The 25,172-nt window shown below is 39.0% G+C and overlaps 1 protein-coding gene across 1 annotated transcript in view; it reads right to left on the reverse strand.

The window, feature by feature from the left end:
- Positions 1-22,242, reverse strand: part of LOC115114575 (parathyroid hormone/parathyroid hormone-related peptide receptor-like) — a 66,940-nt gene extending 44,698 nt beyond the window's left edge. The window contains exon 1 of the mRNA XM_029642944.2: positions 21,071-22,242. Coding sequence (XP_029498804.1) covers positions 21,071-21,157 — 87 coding nt within the window. The 5' untranslated portion in view covers positions 21,158-22,242. The remainder of the gene's footprint in view (positions 1-21,070) is intronic.
- Between the last annotated feature and the right edge of the window lie 2,930 nt (positions 22,243-25,172).

The following is a 25,172-nucleotide window of genomic DNA, read 5'->3' on the forward strand; positions in this document are numbered from 1 at the left end:
GCCACTCAAGGACATTCAGAGGCTCTGCATTGTCTTGGCTGTGTGCTTAGGGTCATTGTCCTGTTGGAAGGTGAACCTTCGCCTCAGTCTGAGGTCGTAAGCACTCTGAAGCAGAGGATCTCAAGGATATCTCTATACTATTCTCTGTTATTCAAATCAAATCAAATTTTATTGGTCACATACACATGGTTTGCAGATGTTAATACGAGTGCTTCTAGTTCCGACAGTGCAGTCATATCTAACAAGTAATCTAACAATTCCCCAACAACTACCTAATACACACAAACCTAAAGGGGTGAATGAGAATATGTACATATAAATATATGGATGAAAGATGGCCAAGCGGCATAGACAAGGTAAAATAGATGGTATAAAATACAGTATATACATATGATATTAGTAATGTAAGATATGTAAACACTATTAAATTGGCATTATTTAAAGTGGCATTGTTTAAAATGACTAGTGATCCAGTCCCTGCAGCTGAAAAACATCCCCACAGCATGATGTTGCCACCATCATGCATCATCGTAGGGATTAGAGGTCAACCTATTATGATTTTTCAACGCCGATACCGATTATTGGAGGACCAAAAAAAGGGCTGATACCGATTAATCGGACGATTTTTATTTGCTTATTTGTAATAATGACAATTACAACAATACTGAATGAACACTTATTTTAACTTAATATAATACATCAATGAAATCAATTTAGCCTCAAATAAAGAATGAAACATGTTCAATTTGGTTTGAATAATGCAAAAACAAAGTGTTGGAGAAGAAAGTAAAAGTGCAATATGTGCCATGTAAGAAAGCTAACGTTTAAGTTCCTTGCTCAGAACATGAGAACATATGAAAGCTGGTGGTTCATTTTAACATGAGTCTTCAATATTCCCAGGTAAGAAGTTTTAGGTTGTAGTTATTATAGGAATTATAGGACTATTTCTCTATACAATTTGTATTTCATATACCTTTGACTATTGGGATGTTCTTATAGGCACTTTAGTATTGCCAGTGTAACAGTATAACTTCCATCCCTCTCCTGGGATACCTGGGCTCGAACCAGGAACACATCGACAACAGCCACCCTCGAAGCAGTGTTACCCATGCAGAGCAAGGGGAACAACTACTCCAAGTCTCAGAGTGAGTGACGTTTGAAACGCTATTAGCGCGCACTCCGCTAACCAGCTAGCCATTTCACATCGGTTACACCAGCCTAATCTCGGGAGTTGATAGGCTTTAAGTCATAAACAGCGCAATGTTTGAAGCAAGAGCTGCTGGCAAAACGCACAAAAGTGCTGTTTGAATGAATGCTTATGAGCCTGCTGGTGCCAACCATCGCTCAGTCAGACTGCTCTATCAAATCATAGACTTAATTATAACATAATAACACACAGAAATACGAGCCTTAGGTCATTAATATGGTCGAATCCGGAAACTATAATTTCGAAAACAGTCAAATACAGAACCGTTCCGTGTTTTATCTAACAGATGGCATCCCTAAGTCTACATATTGCTGTTACATTGCACAACCTTCAATGTTATGTCATAATTATGTAAAATTTTGCAATGAGCCAGGCGGTCCAAACTGTTGCATATACCCTGACTCTGCGTGCAATGAAAGCAAGAGAAGTGACACAATTTCACCTGGTTAATATTGCCTGCTAACCTTTCTTTTAGATAAATATGCAGGTTTAAAAATATATATTTCTGTGTATTGATTTTAAGAAAGGCATTGATGTTTATGGTTAGGTACATGTTGGAGCAACGACAGTCCTTCTTCGCGAATGCGCACCGCATCGATTAAATGCAACGCAGGACACGCTAGATTAATTAGTAATATCATCAACCATGTATAGTTATAACTAGTGATTATGATTGATTGATTGGTTTTTATAAGATAAGTTTAATGCTAGCTAGCAGCTTACCATGGCTTCTTACTACATTCATGTAACAGGCAGGCTCCTCGTGAGGCAGGTGGTTAGAGCATTGGACTGTAAGGTTGCGAGATTGAATCCCTGAGCTGACAAGGTGAAAATCTGTCGTTCGGCCCCTGAACAAGGCAGTTAACCCACCGTTCCTAGGCCGTCATTGAAAATAAGAATGTGTTCTTAACTGACTTGCTTCGTTTCATAAAAAATATATTAAAAAAATCGGCAAAATTGGCATCCAAAAATAACCATTTTCGAATGTTATAAAAACTTGAAATTGGCCCTAATTAATCTGCCATTCCGATTAATCAGTCGACCTCTAGTAGGGATGGTGCCAGGTTTCCTCCAGACGTGACACTTGGAATTCAGGCCAAAGAGTTCAATCTTGGTTTCATCAGACAAGTGAGTCTTGTTTCTCATGGTCTGAGAGTCCTTTAGGTGCCTTTTGGCAAACTCCAAGCGGGCTGTCATGTGCCTTTTACTGAGGAGTGGCTTCCGTCTGCCCACTCTACCATAAAGGCCTGATTGGTGGAGTGCTGCAGAGATGGTTGTCCTTCTGGAAGGTTCTCCCATCACCACAGAGGAACTCTTGAGCTCTGTCAGAGTGACAATTGAGTTCTTGGTCACCTCCCTGTCCAAGTCCCGTCTCCCCTGATTGCTCAGTTTGACCGGGCGGCCAGCTCTGGGAAGAGTATTGGTGGTTCTAAACTCCTTCAATTTAAGAATGATGGAGGCCACTGTGTTCTTGGGGACCTTCAATGCTGCAGAAATGTTTTGGTACACTTCCCCAGATCTGTGTCTCAACACAATCCTGTCTCGGAGCTCTATGGACAATTCCTTCCTGTTTCTTTCTCTGACATGCACTGTCATATCTAAATCATGTCCAATCAATTGAAGTTAACACAGGTGGACTTCCATCAAGTTGTAAAAATATCTCAAGGATGATCAATAGAAACAGGATGCACCTGAGCTCAATTTTGAGTCTCATAGTAAAGGGTCTGAATACTTATGTAAATAAGGTATTTATGTTTTCACTTTGTCATTATGGGGTATTGTGTGTAGATTTATGAGGCAAAAACAAAAATGTAATCCACTTTAGAATAAGGCTGTAACGTAACAAAATGTGGAAAAAGTCAAGGGGTCTGAATACTTTCCCGAATGCACTGAATATCTCCACATCTCTTTTCAAACCTATGTGCTTCACAAGTGGTTGCTCTCTTCGATTGCTCTGTTCATTGTCACAGGGTTAATGTGTCTTCCACAAAGAGAAGGAGCACTTCAAGTTCTGTTTTGACCTTTTTTCATGTATTGTTCATTTTGTCATGATGAAAAATACTCATCAACAACCTACTTTTCCTGACTTAAACTATGACGATAATGAGATGAGATTCCCTGGAAAAACTATTACAAATGACTTTTTTTAGACTACGAAAGTGTGACGAGACAAGAATTCCATGCGAGTCTAATGGACAGTTCATTTTACGGGAAGCTCCTTTTCGTCTGTTTTGTCCAATCCTAAGCATGCATGCAGAATATTTCATACTTCTGGCATTTTTACAAAGCTCAAATTCTCCCCTTTTCAAGGAAACCACTGTTATTTACCCCCCACCCCCCACCCCTTGACGTCTATGATGGGGATTAAGGCTTTGTAGCCTATATGGTTAATTATGGCTGTCATTGGTTACAATCTGCCACAATATCAATGTTGCCAGTTAAGGTATATGATGGGATAGTAGGTTAGAGGTAGAGGTAGCCTGAATATTTATTATTTAATAGTATGTGACTAAAATGGCTATGACTAAAACTAGACAAAACGAACAGAGGATGAAATCACTCAAATGTGACTAAGACTAAATTGCATTTTAAAGTTACAACTAAGACGAAAACAAAAATAGCTTCCAAAATTAACACTGATGCAATGCACCATCCACATCATTCATATTGTGAACACAATGCTATGTAAGTACCATTTTACTCAAGAAATTACAATATATTCCCTAGACAAAAACATGGATCATCAGACTGTGAGCTTATACAGCTTGTATATTTTCTTTTCACTTTGGATCATGTGCTAAATGCAATTGCGCTACTGCAGCAATCCAGGCAAGGCCTCTCACTGTTATCTTAATTTGAATTGGCTTGGATCTGTAATATGCTGTTCTTACTCTTTGCTGGAAAATCTGGGAGCTGTGAACTGCATACTTACTAACCCATAAACCCCAGAGGTTCGCAATGAAACTAATAAAGGTCCTTTTAAGAAATGCTCCCTCCTCTCTGCATATAAGCCATGTGCCAGCCAAGGAAAGCGGGTTAGACCTGCCCAAAACTAGAGCTGCCTTCAAATCACATCAACAACAACTGGATCAGAACTGAGGAGAATTCCTAGTAACCACAGATCTCAGGTGCTGCATTGATCTGAGAAATTGATTCTGTGAAAGCCCATTTGATGTTGTGACGAGGGCTGGGGGTGGGAGGCTATGTCATAATATGTCATGGGTTCTCCTATGTGTTTGAAATGTTATCCCTTGCCGGTGGAGGAGGGCGTTGCAGGACTTTATGTCAATGTGGAAGGCAGCAACATGGCTAAGAACACGCAATTGAGGTACCCTGGGAGTTATGGAATGCACACCACATGGAATTCTAGAAATCTATCGCAGCATTTTCATCCAGTAGCTAGGTAGAGGGAAGAAGAGCCCCACAGGACAAGACATTAGCTTAGTGATTATTAACAACTCATCAAAAATGGTTTATTTCATGGTCTAATACAAAATGTAATATTCTTTTGTTTCATGTTGTAAAACAAAATAACAGTGTTCATAGGTATCTTCAGAACAATTTAAGATCAATTAATCCTGGATCATGAACACAGGATATCTTATCTAATATTGGGTGGCAGGTTGCCTAGCGGTTAAGCGAGTCGGATTCGGTTACTGGCCCTACTGGTTCGAATACCAAAGTCGATTAGGTGAAAATGTGGTTGATGTGCCCTTGCTCCTGTAAGTCACTCCGGATAAGAATGTCTGCTAAATAACTCAAATATACACACTGAAAGAGTGCTAATTCCTACAAGTTAGTTAAACCATTGACACACACATTTACAGCTTCAGAGATAACCAGCCCCACATATACATTTTGTCTCGTGTTATTCTTTTGAAACACGGCAACTGCCCGTGTGACAAAACCACTCTTTTCATTTCTTTACCTATTTATTTCTATACCTCCAATAGGTTGTCTGTACAAAAGACCAGTCCAGTCATATTCACTATATACCTGTTCACATACTCCTGGCTCTTCATACAGGTATTAATAAAGATGGTGGCCCTTCCTGGGCTTTAAATTAATGATGTTCAAACTATGATTTGGGTATTAACTTCTTAAAATGCACCTATGCAGCGTGCTATGATTTTGGGAAAGTTGAATATTAGAACAGGGATGATTTAACATAATTATGTGCAATGCAGTCAGTGGTGGTGGAAATACAAGACAATGCGGGAGCACATTGAGTGAGTAGTTTTGTGACATTACTTTCTGGTAGGTAAACACCATCAGCACTATTCTTGCTGTACTGGTTTCTGCAACAACATTTCTCCAAAATGTACTGTATACTGTAATAAAATATATGAATTTAGTCAGTTACCCAAAATATGGTATGGTGCCATGAGTAATCCTGTCAAGAAATGTCAATAAATATACTGTAAAAATGTTCCCTTCTAAACCCCAAATAACAGGTTTATCTTTGCTAGAAAGATTATTAGAGAGACCCTCCAAAAGTACTACGGCAAAGAGAGAGACATCATTAAAATATCTGTGTTTGTGGTGTAACTTTTTCAGTGGGGTGTAAAAGTGGCATTGAGTTACTCACACTCCTGCATTCTTTAAATGGAAAAGTTGAGAAAAAAAGAGAAGGTCAAGGGAAGTCAAGAAAACAAGCTCTTTCCTGAGTCAAACACAGCCATGGTATAACCTTACCATGCCAAGGAAACTGAAGACTTGACTATTTACAGGTCTGTTATGAGACTGAGTCAGGGGCCTTCTCAAAAGCCCTGCTATGTGTGAGTCAACATAAAAAAAAACAATTGTGTGAGAGCTGAGGATACATTTCTTAATAAAGAATTACAAATATTAAAGGAAAATCCAACTCATTTGCAAAACGCATCATGCTGTGACACTTTCTGTACTTTGCTAATTATATTTCTTGAAAACTTGATAGCTGACTGAAATTAATTCGAGACTGAATCAACAGTGGAGTAATGAAACAAACACCAAGAATTTCCCTTGAAGAAAAGGAATGAACAGTAAAAATATATATATATTTTTTTGTTATCTAAGATGTTTTGTAAGGAGTGTTTAAAAGTGTACTTGTGTGTGAGGAATCTAAAGTTCATCCCAGGAATCACATAAACTCGCGTTTCCAAGAGACCAGGCAATGACGACTGTGGGTGACTTTCTCACACCTATAAGAAATGTCCTCCTCTCCAACCCAAGAATGGGCCTTCAATCTTACAGTAAGATCTTCATAAACACTGTATGCTTCTACTCTGTCAACAACTAACTCTCAGTACATACAATCACTTTTAGGCAAGCACCCAATGATGATCACACAATTTCAGCTATAAATATGTATTAATTATTTATAAACTTTATGTTGACTATTAATTAACATTTACCCTTAAAGGGGAAATCAGCAGTTACTACATCAATTTTTGGACTAATAAATAATAATATGTGCCTATTGATTCTTGAATAATATAACTTATAAATGCCTGATAAGCTTTCTTCAACTGTCGTACCCTATCAGAACCCCAAATATTAGCTGGTTTTACTACAACCATTGTAAACGAATAAAATATCAACAAAAACAATACAGCCTCAAAACATGGTTAAAACTATCATTTGTATATCATGGTGTAGTGTACTGTAATAATATTTGATATGTGTATATACAGTATATCTACAGTGGGGCAAAAAAGTATTTAGTCAGCCACCAATTGTGCAAGTTCTCCCAATTAAAAAGACGAGAGAGGCCTGTAATTTTCATCATAGGCACACTTCAACTATGACAGACAAAATGAGAAAAGAAATCCAGAAAATCACATGTAGGATTTTTAATGAATTTATTTGCCAATTATGGTGGAAAATAAGTATTTGGTCACCTACAAACAAGCAAGATTTCTGGCTCTCACAGACCTGTAATTTCTTCTTTAAGAGGCCTCTCTGTCCTCCACTCGTTACCTGTATTTATGACACCTGTTTGAACTTGTTATCAGTATAAAAGACACCTGTCCACAACCTCAAACAGTCATACTCCAAACTCCACTATGGCCAAGACCAAAGAGCTGTCAAAGGACACAAAAAGAAACAAAATTGTAGACCTGCACCAGGCTGGGAAGACTGAATCTGCAATAGGTAAGCAGCTTGGTTTGAAGAAATCAACTGTGGGAGCAATTATTAGGAAATGGAAGACATACAAGACCACTGATAATCTCCCTCGATCTGGGGCTCCACGCAAGATCTCACCCCGTGGGGTCAAAATGATCACAATAACGCTGAACAAGAATCCCAGAACCACATGGGGGGACCTAGTGAATGACCTGCAGAGAGCTGGGACCAAAGTAACAAAGCCTACCATCAGTAACACACTAGGCCGCCAGGGACTCAAATCCTGCAGTGCCAGACGTGTCCCCCAGCTTAAGCCCGTACATGTCCAGGCCCGTCTGTAGTTTGCTAGAGAGCATTTGGATGATCCAGAAGAAGATTGGGAGAATGTCATATGGTCAGATGAAACCAAAATATAACTTTTTGGTAAAAACTCAACTCATCGTGTTTGGAGGACAAAGAATGCTGAGTTGCATCCAAAGAACACCATACCTACTGTGAAGCATGGGGGTGGAAACATCATGCTTTGGGGCTGTTTTTCTGCAAAGGGACCAGGACGACTGATCCGTGTAAAGGAAAGAATGAATGGGGCCATGTATCGTGAGATTTTGAGTGAAAACCTCCTTCCATCAGCAAGGGCATTGAAGATGAAAAGTGGCTGGGTCTTTCAGCATGACAATGATCCCAAACACACCGCCAGGGCAATGAAGGTGTGGCTTCGTAAGAAGCATTTCAAAGTCCTGGAGTAGCCTAGCCAGTCTCCAGATCTCAACCCCATAGAACATCTTTGGAGGGAGTTGAAAGTCTGTGTTGCCCAGCAACAGACCCAAAACATCACTGCTCTAGAGGAGATCTGCATGGAGGAATGGGCCAAAATACCAGCAACAGTCTGTGAAAGCCTTGTGAAGACTTACAGAAAACGTTTGACCTCTGTCATTGCCAACAAAGGGTATATAACAAAGTATTGAGATAAACTTTTGTTATTGACCAAAAACTTATTTTCCACCATAATTTGCAAATAAATTCATAAAAAATCCTACAATGTGATTTTCTGGATTTTTTTGTCATTTTGTCTGTCATAGTTGAAGTGTACCTATGATGAAAATTACAGGCCTCTCTCATCTTTTTAAGTGGGAGAACTTGCACAATTGGTGCTGACTAAATACTTTTTTTGCCCCACTGTACTTCACATGTGACTCGTACTAAGACTAAGCAATTAGCCTATTAAAATGTTTATCTGACTCCATAAATATAATCAGCAATATGCAGAAACACTATAGTTGAGTTACAGTAATAGGCCATCAAGAAATGTCTGAGAGTGGAATTGTAAATACAAGTCTATTTAATTACTTTGTAAGAATGAATGGATTCACATACAAGGCATGAAGATTAAGTTACAAGCATTAAAGGGATAATCCACCCACAGAAATAAAAATCATGAACTCCTGTCAATTTGGTGAAAGCCTATGTTCTATCTGTGGGTAAAAAAAAAATCCCATGATTTAACTTCTAAGTGGTCCGCCTGTGAAAATCAGTAAATTGTGTAGGAACTACATCATTCTTGAAACTGGAGAGAGGGGATTACACACTATCACATTTCATAACGCTTTAAAAACAATGACCTGCATTCCAGATTGTCAAATCAGCCAATATGGATGGCCATAAATGTTTAGAACACATCCATCAGTTTATATCGTCATTACAAAGCATAGACTTCCCTTAGATGTGCTCAATTTAAACAGTGTCCCAAATTATTAACCTCTGTTCCTCCTTCAAGTAGCATGTCGCAATCATTGATGCCCCACGAGGTGAGATCTTGCATGGAGCCCCAGACCGAGGGTGATTGACCGTCATCTTGAACTTCTTCCATTTTCTAATAATTGCGCCAACAGTTGTTGCCTTCTCACTAAGCTGCTTGCCTATTGTCCTGTAGCCCATCCCAGCCTTGTGCAGGTCTACAATTTTATCCCTGATGTCCTTACACGGCTCCCTGGTCTTGGCCATTGTGGAGAGGTTGGAGTCTCTTTGATTGAGTGTGTGGACAGGTGTCTTTTATACAGGTAACGAGTTCAAACAGGTGCAGTTAATACAGGTAATGAGTGGAGAACAGGAGGGCTTCTTAAAGATAAACTAATAAGCCTGTGAGAGCCGGAATTCTTACTGGTTGGTAGGTGATCAAATACTTATGTCATGCAATAAAATGCAAATGAATTACTTAAAAATCATACAATGTGATTTTCTGGATTTTTGTTTTAGATTCCGTCTCTCACAGTTGAAGTGTACCTATGATAAAAAATTACAGACCTCTACATGCTTTGTAAGTAGGAAAACCTGCAAAATCGGCAGTGTATCAAATACTTGTTCTCCCCACTGTAGATTAGGGATGCACGATACATCGGTGAACTTATCGGAATCGGCCGATATTCTCTAGAAATGCCAACAGCGGTATCTGCCCGATGTCTAGTTTAACGCCGATGTGCAAAACCGATGTCAAAGCTGACGTGCATACCTATATAACGTAGGTACATGATGTAATGACGCCGCGTAAAATGTTGCGCTACATGTGCAACACAGCATTCCTAACCTAGCCTACAATGTCTGCTGTGTGAATCGAGCAGTCAACAAGTCGAGCAGTCATTTCAAAGAGTAAGGACATTTCAGCGAGACAACTCAAAGGCTAATCCATTAACGCCAAGATAATGGAATTCATTGCCCTTGACAATCAACCATTCTGTGTCGTGGGTGATGTTGGCTTTCACGACTGGTCGAGCCCCAGTACATACTAACGTTACCAACTGCGCAATTTTTCAGATGTTGCCCTACCGGAGTTATCAGTAATAGAGTCACTGCTATTAGCTTCACGACATACTATGGAATGCCTTTTGGTCTTTGCGTGTCAAAAAAGATACATGTCAAATAACACTATTTGACAATAACATTATTTGACGCGTTAAATAAGCTTTTAATTTGACACGTCAAATAACACAGTTCTATTATAGAATGTTGTGTGTTCTGAATTTGCACGTACAAGCCAAGTGCCACCACTACTATCAGTAGCACTATCAACGCTGTACAAAAAAGTCTGCAAACAAGCTAACACCGGCCACGAACGATGTGTTAACAATACCATGTTGGTAATAAAGCATTATTTGTTCAATGGCAACTTCTGGGGTAGCTAGCTAGCTTTAGCTTGTAGCTGGCACCAATACAACCAGCCTGAAAATAATAACCAGTAGAAACTGCAGTCATTTTCACTATTCTTCGCAATGATTTAGTAATCCTTCTGAGTAAGTACTTGTTGCTCGCCTATTGAAATTGAACTTCAGTTCATGAAAATAAAAAGCTAGCCAGCTACTTAACCCTGTTCCCCAAAGCTAATGTTATAAGCAGTCAGCAAGCTTCATCTGGCTAGTGAGGCTCGACCTGACCGTTGTTATGTGTTGTGAAGCTAGCCACAATAAGGATTAGGCACAATAGTGGAATTTGCGGTTTGCCTTCAAAATATAAGTACCTATTTGAAAGTAACACAACGTGCCATTGGAACACAGGAGTGATGGTAGCTGATAATGGGCCTCTGTACGCCTATGTAGATATTCCATAAAAAATCTGCCGTTTCCAGCTACAATAGTCATTTACAACATTAACAATGTCTACACTGTATTTCTGATCAATTCTGTTATTTTAATGGACAAAAAATGTGCTTTTCTTTCAAAAACAAGGACATTTCTAAGTGACCCCAAACTTTTGAACAGTAGTGTAAATGCCATCAAAATATATTTTTGGTCAGTGTGGTGTGTGTGTAACCTTTATTTAACTAGGCAATTCAGTTAAGAACAAATTCTTATTTACAACGATAGCCTACCCCGGACGACGCTGGGCCAATTGTGCGCTGCCCTACGGGACTCCCAATCCCGGCCGGATGTGATACAGCCTGGATTCAAACTAGAAACTGTAGTGACGCCTCTTGCACTGAGATGCAGTGCCTTAGACCTCTGTGTCCATGTGTATGTTAACTATTTAACTGTACTAGAATGCTTAAAAGGCCGTTAAAATTTTAAATATCGTTTATCGGTATCGGCCAAAAATGCCATATCGGCGCATCACTAATATAGATTCTACGGTTAATTTACAGGACGAAGCATGAACAATGAAATGCCTATTCGGCCAAAGGCCTAGAAGCCTAGTAAATGAGGATTGATCATACAACCTTCCTCCATGAACTGAATACAGGATAAGAGAGAGAACAAAGGCATTTCATTCCATTTATAACATCTGAAGGTGTAACCTTTTGACCAAAAACCAACCACAATTGACCAATCAAACGATACCAAGTTTTCAGAGTAACCTGTAAACGTTTTACAGGATGTTACAGCATCTAGGTGCTTGTGTGGGGATGAGACCAGTGTACATAAGACAGAATTCCTGAGAAGACCATAAAACCTTTTTGCATAATAGAGTAATTGAGAGTTCACCCTGTATAGATACAAGTAACCACAGAGATCATACATCCTTAAAGATAGCATCAGAGTTATCCTCAGTGAACAAGTTTCAGATAGATATCAAACATACTACTATAGCATTATTCTGTCACAATAGTCAGTCCTCTGGATACTGTAACAGAGTGATACATTTTGGCCCCTCAGAGGGGGAAGGGCTGACTAGTCGTTGGGCATTGTCCTTTTGTTCCTGAATCATTTTCAATGCAGCTCCAGGTGACAGAGAATACATAAATTAGGGCCGAACCTATAATGGATGGTCAGTACTTGCATCCACAGCTCTGTTTATGAATTTGAGAGTGGTTACATTTCTCCACCTTTATTGCTTCTATTGCACCATTAAAGACATAATATGTTAGGATGTGTGGTTGTGAATTAAGTGTTTAGTGTCACATCCATTAAATCAATCAATCAATCTACCGATACAGATTATTGGAGGACCAAAAAAAGCTGATACCGATTAATCGGGCAATTTTTTAAATATATATTTGTAATAATGACAGTTACAGCAATACTGAATGAACAATGTACACTTTTATTTTAACTCAAAATAATACAAAAATACATTCAACCGTTCCGTATTTTATTGAACGGGTGGCAACCATAAGTCTAAATATTGCTGTTACATTGCACAACCTTCAATGTTGTGTCATAATTATGTACAATTCTGGCAAGTTAATTACGGTCTTTGTTAGGAAGAAATGGTCTTCACACAGTTCGCAATGAGCCAGGCGGCCCAAACTGTTACATATACCCTGACTCTGCTTGCACTGAAAGCAAGATTAAGTGACACAATTTCCCTAGTAATATTGCCTGCTAACATGAATTTCTTTTAACGAAATATGCAAGTTAAAAAATATGCTTGTGTATTAATTTTATGAAAGGCATTGATGTTTATGGTTAGGTACATTGGTGCAACGATTGTGCTTTTTCACGAATGCGCTTTTGTTAAATCATCACCCGTTTTGCGAAGTTGAAGTAGGCTGTGATTCGATGATAAATTAACGGGCACTGCATTGACTATATGCAACACAGGACAAGCTAGTTAAACTAGTAATATCATCAACCATGTGTAGTTAACTAGTGATTACGAGATAAGTTTAATGCTAGCTAGCAACTTACCTTGGCTCCTTGCAGCCACCAGGTCCTTTTGATGCTGCACTCACGTAAACAGGTGGTCAGCCTGCCGCGCAGTCTGCTTGTGGATTGCAATGTAATCGGCCATAATAGGCGTCCAAAAATGCAGATTACCGATTGTTATGAAAACTTGAAATCAATCAATCAAATGTATTTTGTAAAGCCATTTTTACATCAGTAAAATTGTCACAAAGTGCTATACAGATACAGATTGAAGACTACTTCGTTACCTCCTGTCCTCTTCACTTTGTCAGCACACACACACACACACACGCACACACACACACACACACACACACACACACACACACACACACACATCGGTGTGCTAGCCAGGGCAGTCTCTAGTACACTTATTATATAATCTTACATTCAGGAAGATGTTTTTTCTATAATTCACAAGATAATTATGGGGTGGCAGGTAGCCTAGTGGTTAGAGCATCAGGCCAGTAACTGAAAGGTTGCTAGATCTGAATCCCCGAGCTGACAAGATAAAAATCTGTCGTTCTGACCCTGTTTCTAGGTCGTCATTGTAAATAAGAATTTGTTCTTAACCGACTTGCCTAGTTAAATAAAGATAAAAAATAACCCTGTATGATGACAGAGAACTAAAGAAAAGCACAAAGCACTTGCTCTCTAGAGAACCCTTTAAAAAAAACTTTCCACGGAGGGATCTACCTGGAAACAAAAATGGTCTCCTCTGTCTCAGTGACATCCATTGTCAATTCAGGGTTATCCAACAGGCTGCCTCAGAAATGCTCAAGTGCCAGCAAGGTTACCAGCTATCAAGTCTGATCGCAATCATCGTTACCTTGAAATTAATGCACAAAATGGAAACGCCAATCAAGCAAGAATAATTCTCACCCAGGTTCTAAACTGTCCACGGTGACTGTCTGATGACAATATACAAATGTATACAGAAAAGCCTAGCTATTCTTGTTGTGAATGTGCAGACAGTGATGCTATTATCAGTAGCATCCATAGAAACATGGTGCAACAGATGACTACCTAGTACTGTCCTAACATCGCCATCCTCTGTAGACCTCTAGAAGAATAGAGAGAGAACAACCAGGAAGTCTTACTATAGCAATTCCAGTAGAAATCAATCTGTGTACCTGTACTGATGCTGGTCAAAGGATGATCAGTGATGCATGATCATTACATGTATTAAGCTCTCTCCTCTCTGAGGAAGATATTTTCAAGGCACTTGAGATCTCCATTTGTGTTTTTTTGTCTGGGAGAAATCTTCTGACCCATTAAAATCATTTCCAGAACTACACTTTACATGCACCTTAAAAGCTGACCTACAGTATACACATAATGATAAAGAGAGAAACAGCTATGAGACAATGATGTCTGTCTGGTGCACATCTGATGATACTGCATTACCTTCCTACTTCAGTTGAAAGGACAACAACCAATCCAGTACCAGATAATACTGTGGAACACTGTTTGTCCATCATACATCCGCTGCACAGTGAATCCCATTTCAGCACTCAAGCACTCAAGTGTATTGTGTAACTTATTCCGAAAGGGTTAAATGTTGGCAACAACTTTTAACACAGCTTGTATTTTAACATTCACCCAAAGCATCTAGGGATATGACATGCCTAGGGCTCTAAAACAGTAATAACATGGTTAGCGATAACATTCCACTCTATCGATCTCAGATATTGCTGTCCCCCACGATGAAATCGTCCATCCGTCCATCCGTTATTCACACGCGATATCTCAGACAGCAAACTTTTGTGAATTATGCATCTTGCCATAGAGATCCGTAACTTTTATAAAATGACACTGATTGGCCCAAGGTGGGAGCTATAGTAATTCATTGAAATGTCTTAGTCATATCTCAAATGGCCCAAAAGGGTGGGGTGGGGGGGGCTGCATCATTCACTGTTGCCTTGTTGATTATTAGACTAAACTGAACAAAAATATCAACGCATCATGCAACAATTTCAAAGATTTTACTGAGTTACAATTCATATGAGGAAATCAGTCAATTTATCTGTGACATTGTGTTGTGTGACAAAACTGGGCATTTTAAAGTGGCTTTTTTTTGTCCCAAGCATAAGGGGCACCTGTGTAATAATCATGCTGTTTAATCAGCTTCTTGATATGCCACAACTCTCAGGTGGATGGATTATCTTGGCAAAGGAGAAATGCTCACTAACAGGGATGTAAACACATTTGTGCACACAATTAGAGAAAATAAGCTTTTTGTGTGTATGGAAAATGTCTGGGATCTTTTATTTCAGCTCATGAAACATGGGACCAACATTTTACATGTTGCGTTCATGTTTTTGTTCAGTGTAGAATCGAAAGACACACAAGCTAACATATTGGAAGAATATTCCAAGCAGAGAAAATGGGTCTTTACTTAAGAGCTTAGGGGCTTAATAATACTTACAGTAATGTGGTCCAAACAGCATATTAGCATGTACAAGCCAGTTGCTCATTGTTTTGACTAAATGGACAGTGTGTTATCAGGTACAAGCCAGGTGCTAATTGTTTTGACTAAACGCAGGTAGTAAGTAGATAATTGTACTTTCGTATCCTATCAGTGTTATCACCATTCAATGACTCTACAATTCAGGGGAGGCTGCTGAGGGGAGGACAACTCATAATGGGGGAATGGAATGCATCAAACACATGGAAACCCTGTGTGTGATGTATTTAATACCATTCCACTAATTCCGCTCCAGCCGTTAGCACGAACCGTTCCTCCCCAATTAAAGTGCCACCAACCTCCTGTGGTACACTTAACTAAGGGGAACAAACCCCTATTGTTAACTCACAGCTGTTATTTTGCCTTCGTGGGAAATAATTGAGTGCCTTATGTGTTATTTTGTGAAATATACATGGTATATACACTGTGTTGTAAAAAATAATTAGATATCTATTGAAACAGCAAAAACGGTTAACTTGAGACACATTCAAAGTGTTCTCCAACAGACACTAACTGATGTCTCCTCAATTGCAACTGGCAGTGTGATAGGATGAGCATTGACCAGATCAAATGTCTAATTTATTTGCAAATTTCATTATTTTGCCCCACTGTATATAAACGTGTTTACCAGGGCTGGGAATTGCCATCACGATGCGATATTATCACAAATACTTAGGTGCCGATATGATCTGTATTGCGATTCTCACGATTCTTTATGTATTATGATTCGATACTGTGATTTTATTGCAATTCAATCTTCCAAACATATTGCTCACGATATGTCTGCTGCAGAGCGACAAAAGAGACCTATGAGAAAATAAGTTTTGATCAGTCATGGAAATAAAAGTGCTGAAAACAAATTGGCTCCCTGTTTAAAAAGAGGTAGAGCCAACTAGCCCCAAATTAATATTGCGATATTGTCAAAATGATACTATACGATATATCGTCAATGATAATATCCCGACATGTAACAGTGTTTTTTTCCCTGTCACTAGTGCTTACAATGAAGTTGCTTCTTGGATAAACATCTTGACTGAATCACATATCCTACATGGCTACCTTGTGTTTCACAGATACTTTATGTGTTTAACTCTCACTCTGGGAGGAAGACATGACACTTGCAAGTCATCAGACAGCCAAAACACAGTCATGAGGTAGGAATTAGATGGCGATGCACACCGACCGCGGTTACTGAAAGAAGCATTTCCTCTTAATAAATTCAATAACCCAGTGAGTCTGAGTCACTCAGTCTGATAACAGACAATCCTACCAGGCAGGCAGCAGTGTGTTGGCCATTTCTGTGAGATGGCACTAAACTATGAGTGTCAAGATTAATAAAAAGCAGAGAATGACAATGTAGGATCTTAATTTAACATTTTTGTTGAGAATGTTATCACATGGTTTTTATTAACAGTACTGCACTTTTCTTGAAGCCCATTTTCGTCCAGCTAATACCCTAAACACCGATCAAGCAATATTATGGACTCAACGCTCAAATCCTCTTGCAGCAGGATTCTTTTGCTACGACAATACTAATCAAATATGACCTACCACCTGGATTCGGTCCTTGTAATTTGAAATGGTGTTTTTAACATTGGAAAAAAGTAGAGACTCAGAGATAGAAAACAAAATATATTTGCACAATAGTTGAGGAACAATGGGAAAATAATTATGCTTTGAAAGTTGATAAACTTGTAACCCCACTTTTGAGAAAATTGCCCTTGAATGTTTTGGTACACCTACTGGAGAGTTATTCTTTGTCTACACACATTCAGCATCGTTCACACCCTCTTAAGCCTTAGCCCCACCCATCTCTTTAAGCATTCACATGTGAGGCCATGTGCTAATCAGAGTGAATAGTGTAGTAAAAATCAAAGATTTCAAGACTAAAAGTGGTAAAAGTAGAAGCCTACAGTAAGGAAAAACTCCATGTAAAAATACAATGTATCTAGTCCTTGGCCTATATCCTAATCGGACTTTGGTGCAGGTCATGTTATATTTTACATTATCGTCTCTGGTAAACACACACTATATCAAATAAAATCTAAATGTATTTGTCACATGCAAAGGATATTTTATAACTATTAGATGACGCTTACCTGACACATTTTTCTAAATTAATGGGTCATGTGAAAGAAATGCTATAACCACCCTCCCAGCCACATCTAGCTAAGTGGATGGGTCACTATTGTCTAGACATGTACTGTACACACGTTCATGAAATACAATAGATGGCCGTAATCACCACCAGACACACCTGGCTAAATTGATGGGTCATGTAATCATCTGGCAAAGTATTTTGTTTAGACATGTAGCTAGCTGGCTAAACGATGAAGCCGCATAATCCCAACTCATACTACTACCAATATAAACATTGTCATAGCTGTAGTATGAATCTGCAGGTAGCTAACGCGAACCAACTAGGTGCAATGTTAGCAGGCTTACATTAGGCTCTAACTAGCAATCCAAATGGAGTTCTGATTAGAATAATATTACGACACAGATCATACACATGCTAGCTAACAGTACACTTTAACTTGCAATGAATATGACTTTCTGACACAATTAGAAACGTATAACATCTGAAAATGTAGCTATACTCTTACCCGTATACATGGATGAATGCTTCACAGCAGACTGGAACCATTTAACTCTGTTTTGTTTGTAGCTACGTCTTGTTTGGCCAGCGTTATGTCAAGTCACTCTGGTTCACACTGACTGTGGCGTGTGCAGAAAGTAGCCCATCAGGGCATCAATGTTGATGAGAAAAGACACAAAACTATTATGGTTCTCGATGGCTAACATTAAATCTTTCAAAAAACACCATGTTAGAAAGGACTATCAACATATACTGAGTAGCTCACGTTATAGACAGAAGCATGCTACATAGAAGACCAATCCAAACTCATCTCTCGGCATGTCCAGCCCATCCATTACCTCAGCTAATCATGGCTAGTGGTAAGGTTCCTGTCTTTTTCTGTGGCTAAACCAACTAGGCTCCTAACTTAACAATTCTATTCGTATTTACAGATGGAATACAAGTTCGTTATTAAGGCACATGAAAGTTCACAAGTTCCAGGAGGCATTTCTACCAAAAAACGCATTTTGATCAACAACAACAAAAAATATATCGAAATGCCTCTCCTGTGAAGTAGTGATGTGCGACATACGCCTAGCTTCCTGAAACTGAAATTAAGATCCTTCCTCTGTACAGCAAGCACCATCAGTTTATATCAACGTACATTTTATTTTTTAAGTATTTCAAATGAAGTATAGCTTAATGGAAGGATACATACTAACTGACATAGGACTTAGACTTTCTTAATATAGTTATAGATGTTAGATGTTAGTGCTTCATTACTCAGCCTACGTAAACTGGGGGATATCTACAGGTAACTGCCAAAATAAAGGAAACACCAACATAAAGCGTCTTAATCGGGTGGTGGGCCACCACAAGCCAGAACAGCTTCAATGATCTTGACATAGATTTTACAAGTGTCTGGAACTCTTTTGGAGGGATGTGACACCATTCTTCCAAGAGAAATTCCATAATTTGGTATTTTGTTCAGGTTGGTGGAAAATGCTGCCTCAAGTGCCGCTCCAGAATCTCCCATAAGAGTTCAATTGGGTTGAGATCTGGTAACTGAGACGGCCATGGCATATGATTTACATCGTTTTCATGCTCATCAAACCATTCAGTGACCACTCATGCACTGCGGATGGGGGCATTGTCATCCTATGGTAGCCAAAATAATGGCCTGCCCAGCATTTTTATATATGACCCTAAGCATGATTGCTTAATTAACTGAAGAACCACACCTGTGTGGAAGCACCTGATTTCAATATACTGTGTATCCCTCACTTACTCAAGTCTTTCCATAATTTTGGCAGTTACCTGGATATCATCATTGGACATATACTATAAAAAACACAACTCTTAAATATAACTTTTTTGAGAAAAATAACACAACAAAACATCAAAACTGAAAGGGTAAACCAAATTTACAGACACAGCCTTTAAGGACCAAATGTTGAATCAGCTATAAATGCAGTTAGCTATGTTGGAATTGTTTCCCCCTGCCATCTAAACCAATGATGCCAGCAGTGCTGCGGCACAGTGATGTACCACATCACCAGGGAAAGACACTGTACCTCACAGCCCCAGCAAACTGCCTGTTGAACGCTCAACACACTCAGCCAAAAAACACAGGACAACCACGACCAGCAGTGCTACTTGCAGTTGTCTGTACTGCTGTCGGTAAAGCCACTGTGTAGTCTACAGAGTAGAGCTACTGTTATACTGACTTTTGAAAATAGCATCATCAACCTTGTGGCTTTACTAATAAGTTAACATCACCTATCAACATGACAAAACCTACATGAGCATGATATTACACAGACATAAAATGTTAATGAGGATTGTCCCCCATGCGGTGCATGTACACTAGCATTCTCCTTTGGAAAACACCACACTGAAATGACATGTGAATGCATGTTTTCATTCATATAATACCCATGCCGGATACAAAGAATGGTAAAAAACTACATTTGTATTTAGACTCTCTCTGTCTCTCCTGATGATGTACATGCAGTTACTGTATCCAACATAGTTGAACAGAGATGTCAACATTACTATTGATTAGGCTTGGCAAAGTGATTTAACACATGCACTCTATCTCTCAGTGCGATGGGGCTTCAGTAAGATTCATGCATAATTGAAATGACACACATTATAGTCTACTGTAGTAAAACAATTTCCCACATAATTAAGTAAATGCCTACATTTTATGAGGTTCTTTAATAGCATTAATTCATGGAAATTGCACCGCATAGCATTATGTACCTGAGTGAATGCAATACACTGAGTGGGTGGGTACATTCTTAGAAAAAAAGGTGGTATCTAGAACCTAAAAGGATTCTTCGGCTGTCCCCATAGGAGAACCCTTTTTGGTTCTAGGTAGAACCCTTTTGGTTCCAGGTAGAACCATTCCCGAGAGGGTTCTACATGAAACCCAAAATAGTTCTACTTTGAACCAAAAAGGGTTCTACAATGGGGACAGCTGAAGAACCCTTTAGGAACCCTTTTTTCTAAAAGTATATGTATCCACAGTATGCTCTGAGCAGGGCAGTGGAATAGGTCAGAATATAATTTTGTAGGTACAATGTCTAAACAAAACATCCTTGCTCTACAAGTGCTATGGGAAGAGATGTTAATTAAGGAATGTGTCTGTTTAATTTGTTCCATTATGAAGAAACATTTTTCTAGACAGTTTATTCATATCGTGGATCATCTGTCAACATAATTTCAGCTTCAACAGGCTGGTATGTTCAATGAAGGTCACAATTATTAAAAAATATATAGCCTAGCTTCAACCTATTACAACTGAATTTAGACTCTCTCTGTCTCTCCTGATGATGTACATGCAGTTACTGTATCCAACATAGTTGAACAGAGATGTCAACATTACTATTGATTAGGCTTGGCAAAGTGATTTAACACATGCACTCTATCTCTCAGTGCGATGGGGCTTCAGTAAGATTCATGCATAATTGAAATGACACACATTATAGTCTACTGTAGTAAAACAATTTCCGACATAATTAAGTAGCTGCCTACACATGTGGTAAAATACAAGAATGACATGCAGAACATGTTCTATAATGAAATGAATAACTTACCAGACAGATGTGACTGAGGACCAAGCTGAAGAAAAGAAAGCCCACACTGTGGAACACTAGAGGGGGGCCCATCCCTGAGACAACCATGCCGAACCTCCAATAGTCGTTTCAGAAAGCAAGGTTGAGTTGATGCTTCAGTTAAAATGACTTAATTTACTTTAAACTGTCTTCAAAAGAGCAAGTCATCTTTCACTCTATCTGTCCTCTCATTATGGTCTTGATAGTGGCTTGTAAAATCATAACTATAATCTCTTCGCTTTCCCTCCCTCTTTTTAAATCTGTAATACGTTCAAACTGAGCCCACTCACTTTATTTATCTGCATGTCTGTTTTTTTCTTACTTCTTCTGAAATTACATCCACATGTCAGAACTATTTATGTCGCTCTCGTTCTGCGGTGGGAAGTTCAAATGATTCTTTGTGGAGAAGAAACCAGCGCTGTATTTTTAGGTCTTTTAAATTTCCCTTCAGACTAACTTAAACACTTCAGTATGGAGCTGTGCGCCTTTATGCCATATCCCAAATTTCCTTCCCAAGAACCCCGTCCAAATGTTAATTGTTAAGTGGACAAAATCATATGAAAATGGCACTTATTATATGACCTAAGATCATTTACATATAGTGCACAAACGCATGGTTCATCATGTCATCTGTCACAGTGAAGAACTATAGACAATTGAATTACATAATCTTTTCTCGGGAAGCCGTGTTAAAATGAAAAGTGAATCTCAAGGCAAAGCGTCATGTTAGTCATAGAATTATCAACTTTTTCTAATAAGATTCGTGCTATGACGAAACATTTTATCGTGTAGGCTGTCCCACCAGACATTAATTTCTAAACTGAATAGATGATGGACCATGCATACGAATGACCAACTATTCTAGACATTGTATCGAACTATAAAAAGTGTAACTTCATACTTATATTCATTCTATGTGGATGTATCAAATCTACAAACGTAACCATGCTCTGTTTACGCATGGTGGTGTAGACAGTCCAAGGAAATCGCAAACCAGGCTATAAAGATCACACTTACGCTATTTGTGACAAACCAAACTCTGATGCATTTCAGCTTTTTCAGAACCACCTAAATCTAAAAAGGCAGCCTCCTTTCGAAATAAATCAGAAAGTTAAAGAGTTAACCCTAATATTCAACGCGGCGCCAGATGTGAACGGCAGTTGCTCCACACCAGTTGTGAGAGTATGAAGGCGGATGAAAGAGGCAGGTATTAGAGAAGCGCGTGAAAGGTTCTCATTGGTCCGCGCTCTCTTGCGTTAGAGTAAACCACGTCTCTAAAATGACATACAGTATTTTCTCACCCCTTTCCACACAATCTCCACATTCAACATATTTCTAAGTGTTGCCAGTTTATTACAGCAAACTACGCTAACATTTGCATATTTTATTGTATTTTCTATCAACAGATAATGTATGGGAGGAGATGTAAAATGTTCCAGGCAAATTTAGCCTACACTGTTATTTTTCCACTTGTAGCCTAGTCATACTGTGCATATCCTCTAACATGATATGTCCACTATGTCATAATATAATTGTTATCGACATACATATTGTTAGTGTTACTATATTAGTACATACGTTTCCAAATGTAAGTGACCCTTCATAAATGTACAATTTACAATCTTTCAAATTGCCAACTATTGTATCTTCAGCAGTGTTGAGCTACCAATTACTTCATAATGGAAGAAGTTTTAAGCTACACTAAAGCTGAAGGGTAGGTAGCATAAACTTAACCACATGTAACATCTTGATTTGCAATAGTATACACATCAAAAATCCCAATGCGAAGTTACACCTCAGTTTTTTTTAGTTATTACATAAAACCTTTCAGAATTCCGAAGAATGCCGAAGTAATTTAGTTAAAAATAAAATCCGGGGGTGATGTAATATGGATGTCATGATCATTGGAATGAATGGACCAAGGCACAGCGTACTTAGAGTTCAACATGTTTAATAAATATGCAACTCACCAAAAACAATACAGTGTGTAGCTGCTCACAGGCAGCTACACAAAAACAAGATCCCACAAACAACAGGTGGAAAAGGCTGCCTAAATATGATCCCCAATCAGAGACAATGATAGACAGCTGCCTCTGATTGGGAACCATACCAGGCCAACATAGAAATGCAAAAACTAGATTACCCACCATAGGCACACCCTGACCTAACCAAAATAGAGAATAAAAAGGATCTCTAAGGTCAGGGCGTGACAATGGAGGAACTGACAAGCCAGCCTATTCCCTATAAAGTACATTTCAACCGAAATAACTTCCTATGTATAACTTCAAATTAAGCCAAATTGTTTGCACTCATGGCTACTAGTTTCAATTTCATTTTCAGCAAAATTACAAGCAAATACAGTACTTTCTACATTTACTGTTACAAATCAACATGCAAGATTGCTAACCAATTAGCATTCTAACGTTAGCCATACCAGCCTGCTAACGTTATGTTAGCACTACATGAGTCATCCAGTTGCTATCAACACCTAGTTTACAGCTACATTAAAGTTTTGGAAATTAATAATGGCATCTAACCAGTTATCAAAGAATGTTAGCTAAATGCAATTATCTTGGCCAGAAAGCTAGCCAGCCAGTGAACTTTAGCTATTTAACCAACTAGCTATTAGCCTAACTAGCCTAGACAACCACCACGGTTATGGTCGGCAACCTAGAGCCCAACTACTGGAGACCAGCTAGAATACAACTAACACAACACAACTAAAAGATAACCACAGATCAAAGCAAAGAGAGAGCAGCGACTTGATGGATGGGCCCATCCAACGGTAAAACTTTTAAAAGAGTGAAGGCTGAGTTAGCTACCATGGGGGGGTGGGTGGGTGTTTCACCAGTCTTTGAAGAGTCAGGGAAATCCCAAATAGATAGATTCCATTTCCTGTGATCGGTGGATTGTAGCTCACCACCGTCAACACTTGGTCTGGAATGTAAATACATGCTAGCATGGTTAGTGGCTCACGTTAGCCAGCTTGAGCTAGCTACCGAGCTAGCCTACGAACACGTTAGCACAGAGGAAATCCTCCATATGATGTTCAGAAATAGTTTATTGTGGATAGTGTAGAACATATCCAGAAATAAGTTAATAAAAATGTAATAGCCAAAAACATAACTGTGTTTTTACTTATAGGAACTATGTCTTTGACCACAATGTGTTGTTACATTGGTGAGTAAAAAGTCATGAATCCTATCGTTTAAGAAACTACTTCTCATATATAAATCTGAAATTTAATACACTAGAAATTGCAAGAACATACAGTGCCTTCGGAAAGTATTCAGACCCCTTGACTTTTTCCTAATTTTGTTATCTTAATCCATTCTAAAATTGATTAAGTAAATAAAAATCCTCAGCAATCTACCAACAATACCCCGTAATGACAAAGCAAAAACAGGGTTTTATACATGTTTATACATTTCTTACAAATTTGAGCTTAGGTGCATCCTGTTTCCATTGATCATCTTTGCGATGTTGCTACAACTTGATTGGAGACCACCTGTGGTCAATTCAATTGATTGGACATGATTTGGAAAGGCACACATCTGTATATATAAGCTACCACAGTTGACAGTGTATGTCAGAGCAAAAACCAAGCCATGAGGTTGAAAAAATTGTCCGTAGAGCTCTGAGACAGGATTGTGTCAAGGCCCAGATCTGTGGATGGGTAAAAAAAATATGCAGCATTGAAGGTCCCCAAGAACACAGTGGCCTCCATCATTCTTAAATGGAAGAAGTCTGGAAACACCAATGAGCAATTGGGAAAGAAGGGCCTTGGTCAGGGAGGTGACCATGAACCCAATGGTCACTCTGACAGAGCTCTAGAGTTCCACTGTGGAGATGGAAGAACCTTCCAGAGGGACAACCATCTCTGCAGCAATCCGCCAATCAGTCCTTTATGGTAGAGTGGCCAGACGGAAGCACATGACAGCCCGCTTGGAGTTGGCACCTAAATAGTCTTAGACCATGAGAAACAAGATTATCTGGTCTGATGAAACCAAGATTGAACTCTTTGGCCTGAATGCCAGGTGTCACGTCTGGAGGAAACCTGGCACCAGCCCTACTGTGAAGCATG

The sequence above is a fragment of the Oncorhynchus nerka genome, linkage group LG9b, assembly GCF_034236695.1.
Source record: "Oncorhynchus nerka isolate Pitt River linkage group LG9b, Oner_Uvic_2.0, whole genome shotgun sequence".
NCBI lineage: Eukaryota > Metazoa > Chordata > Actinopteri > Salmoniformes > Salmonidae > Oncorhynchus > Oncorhynchus nerka.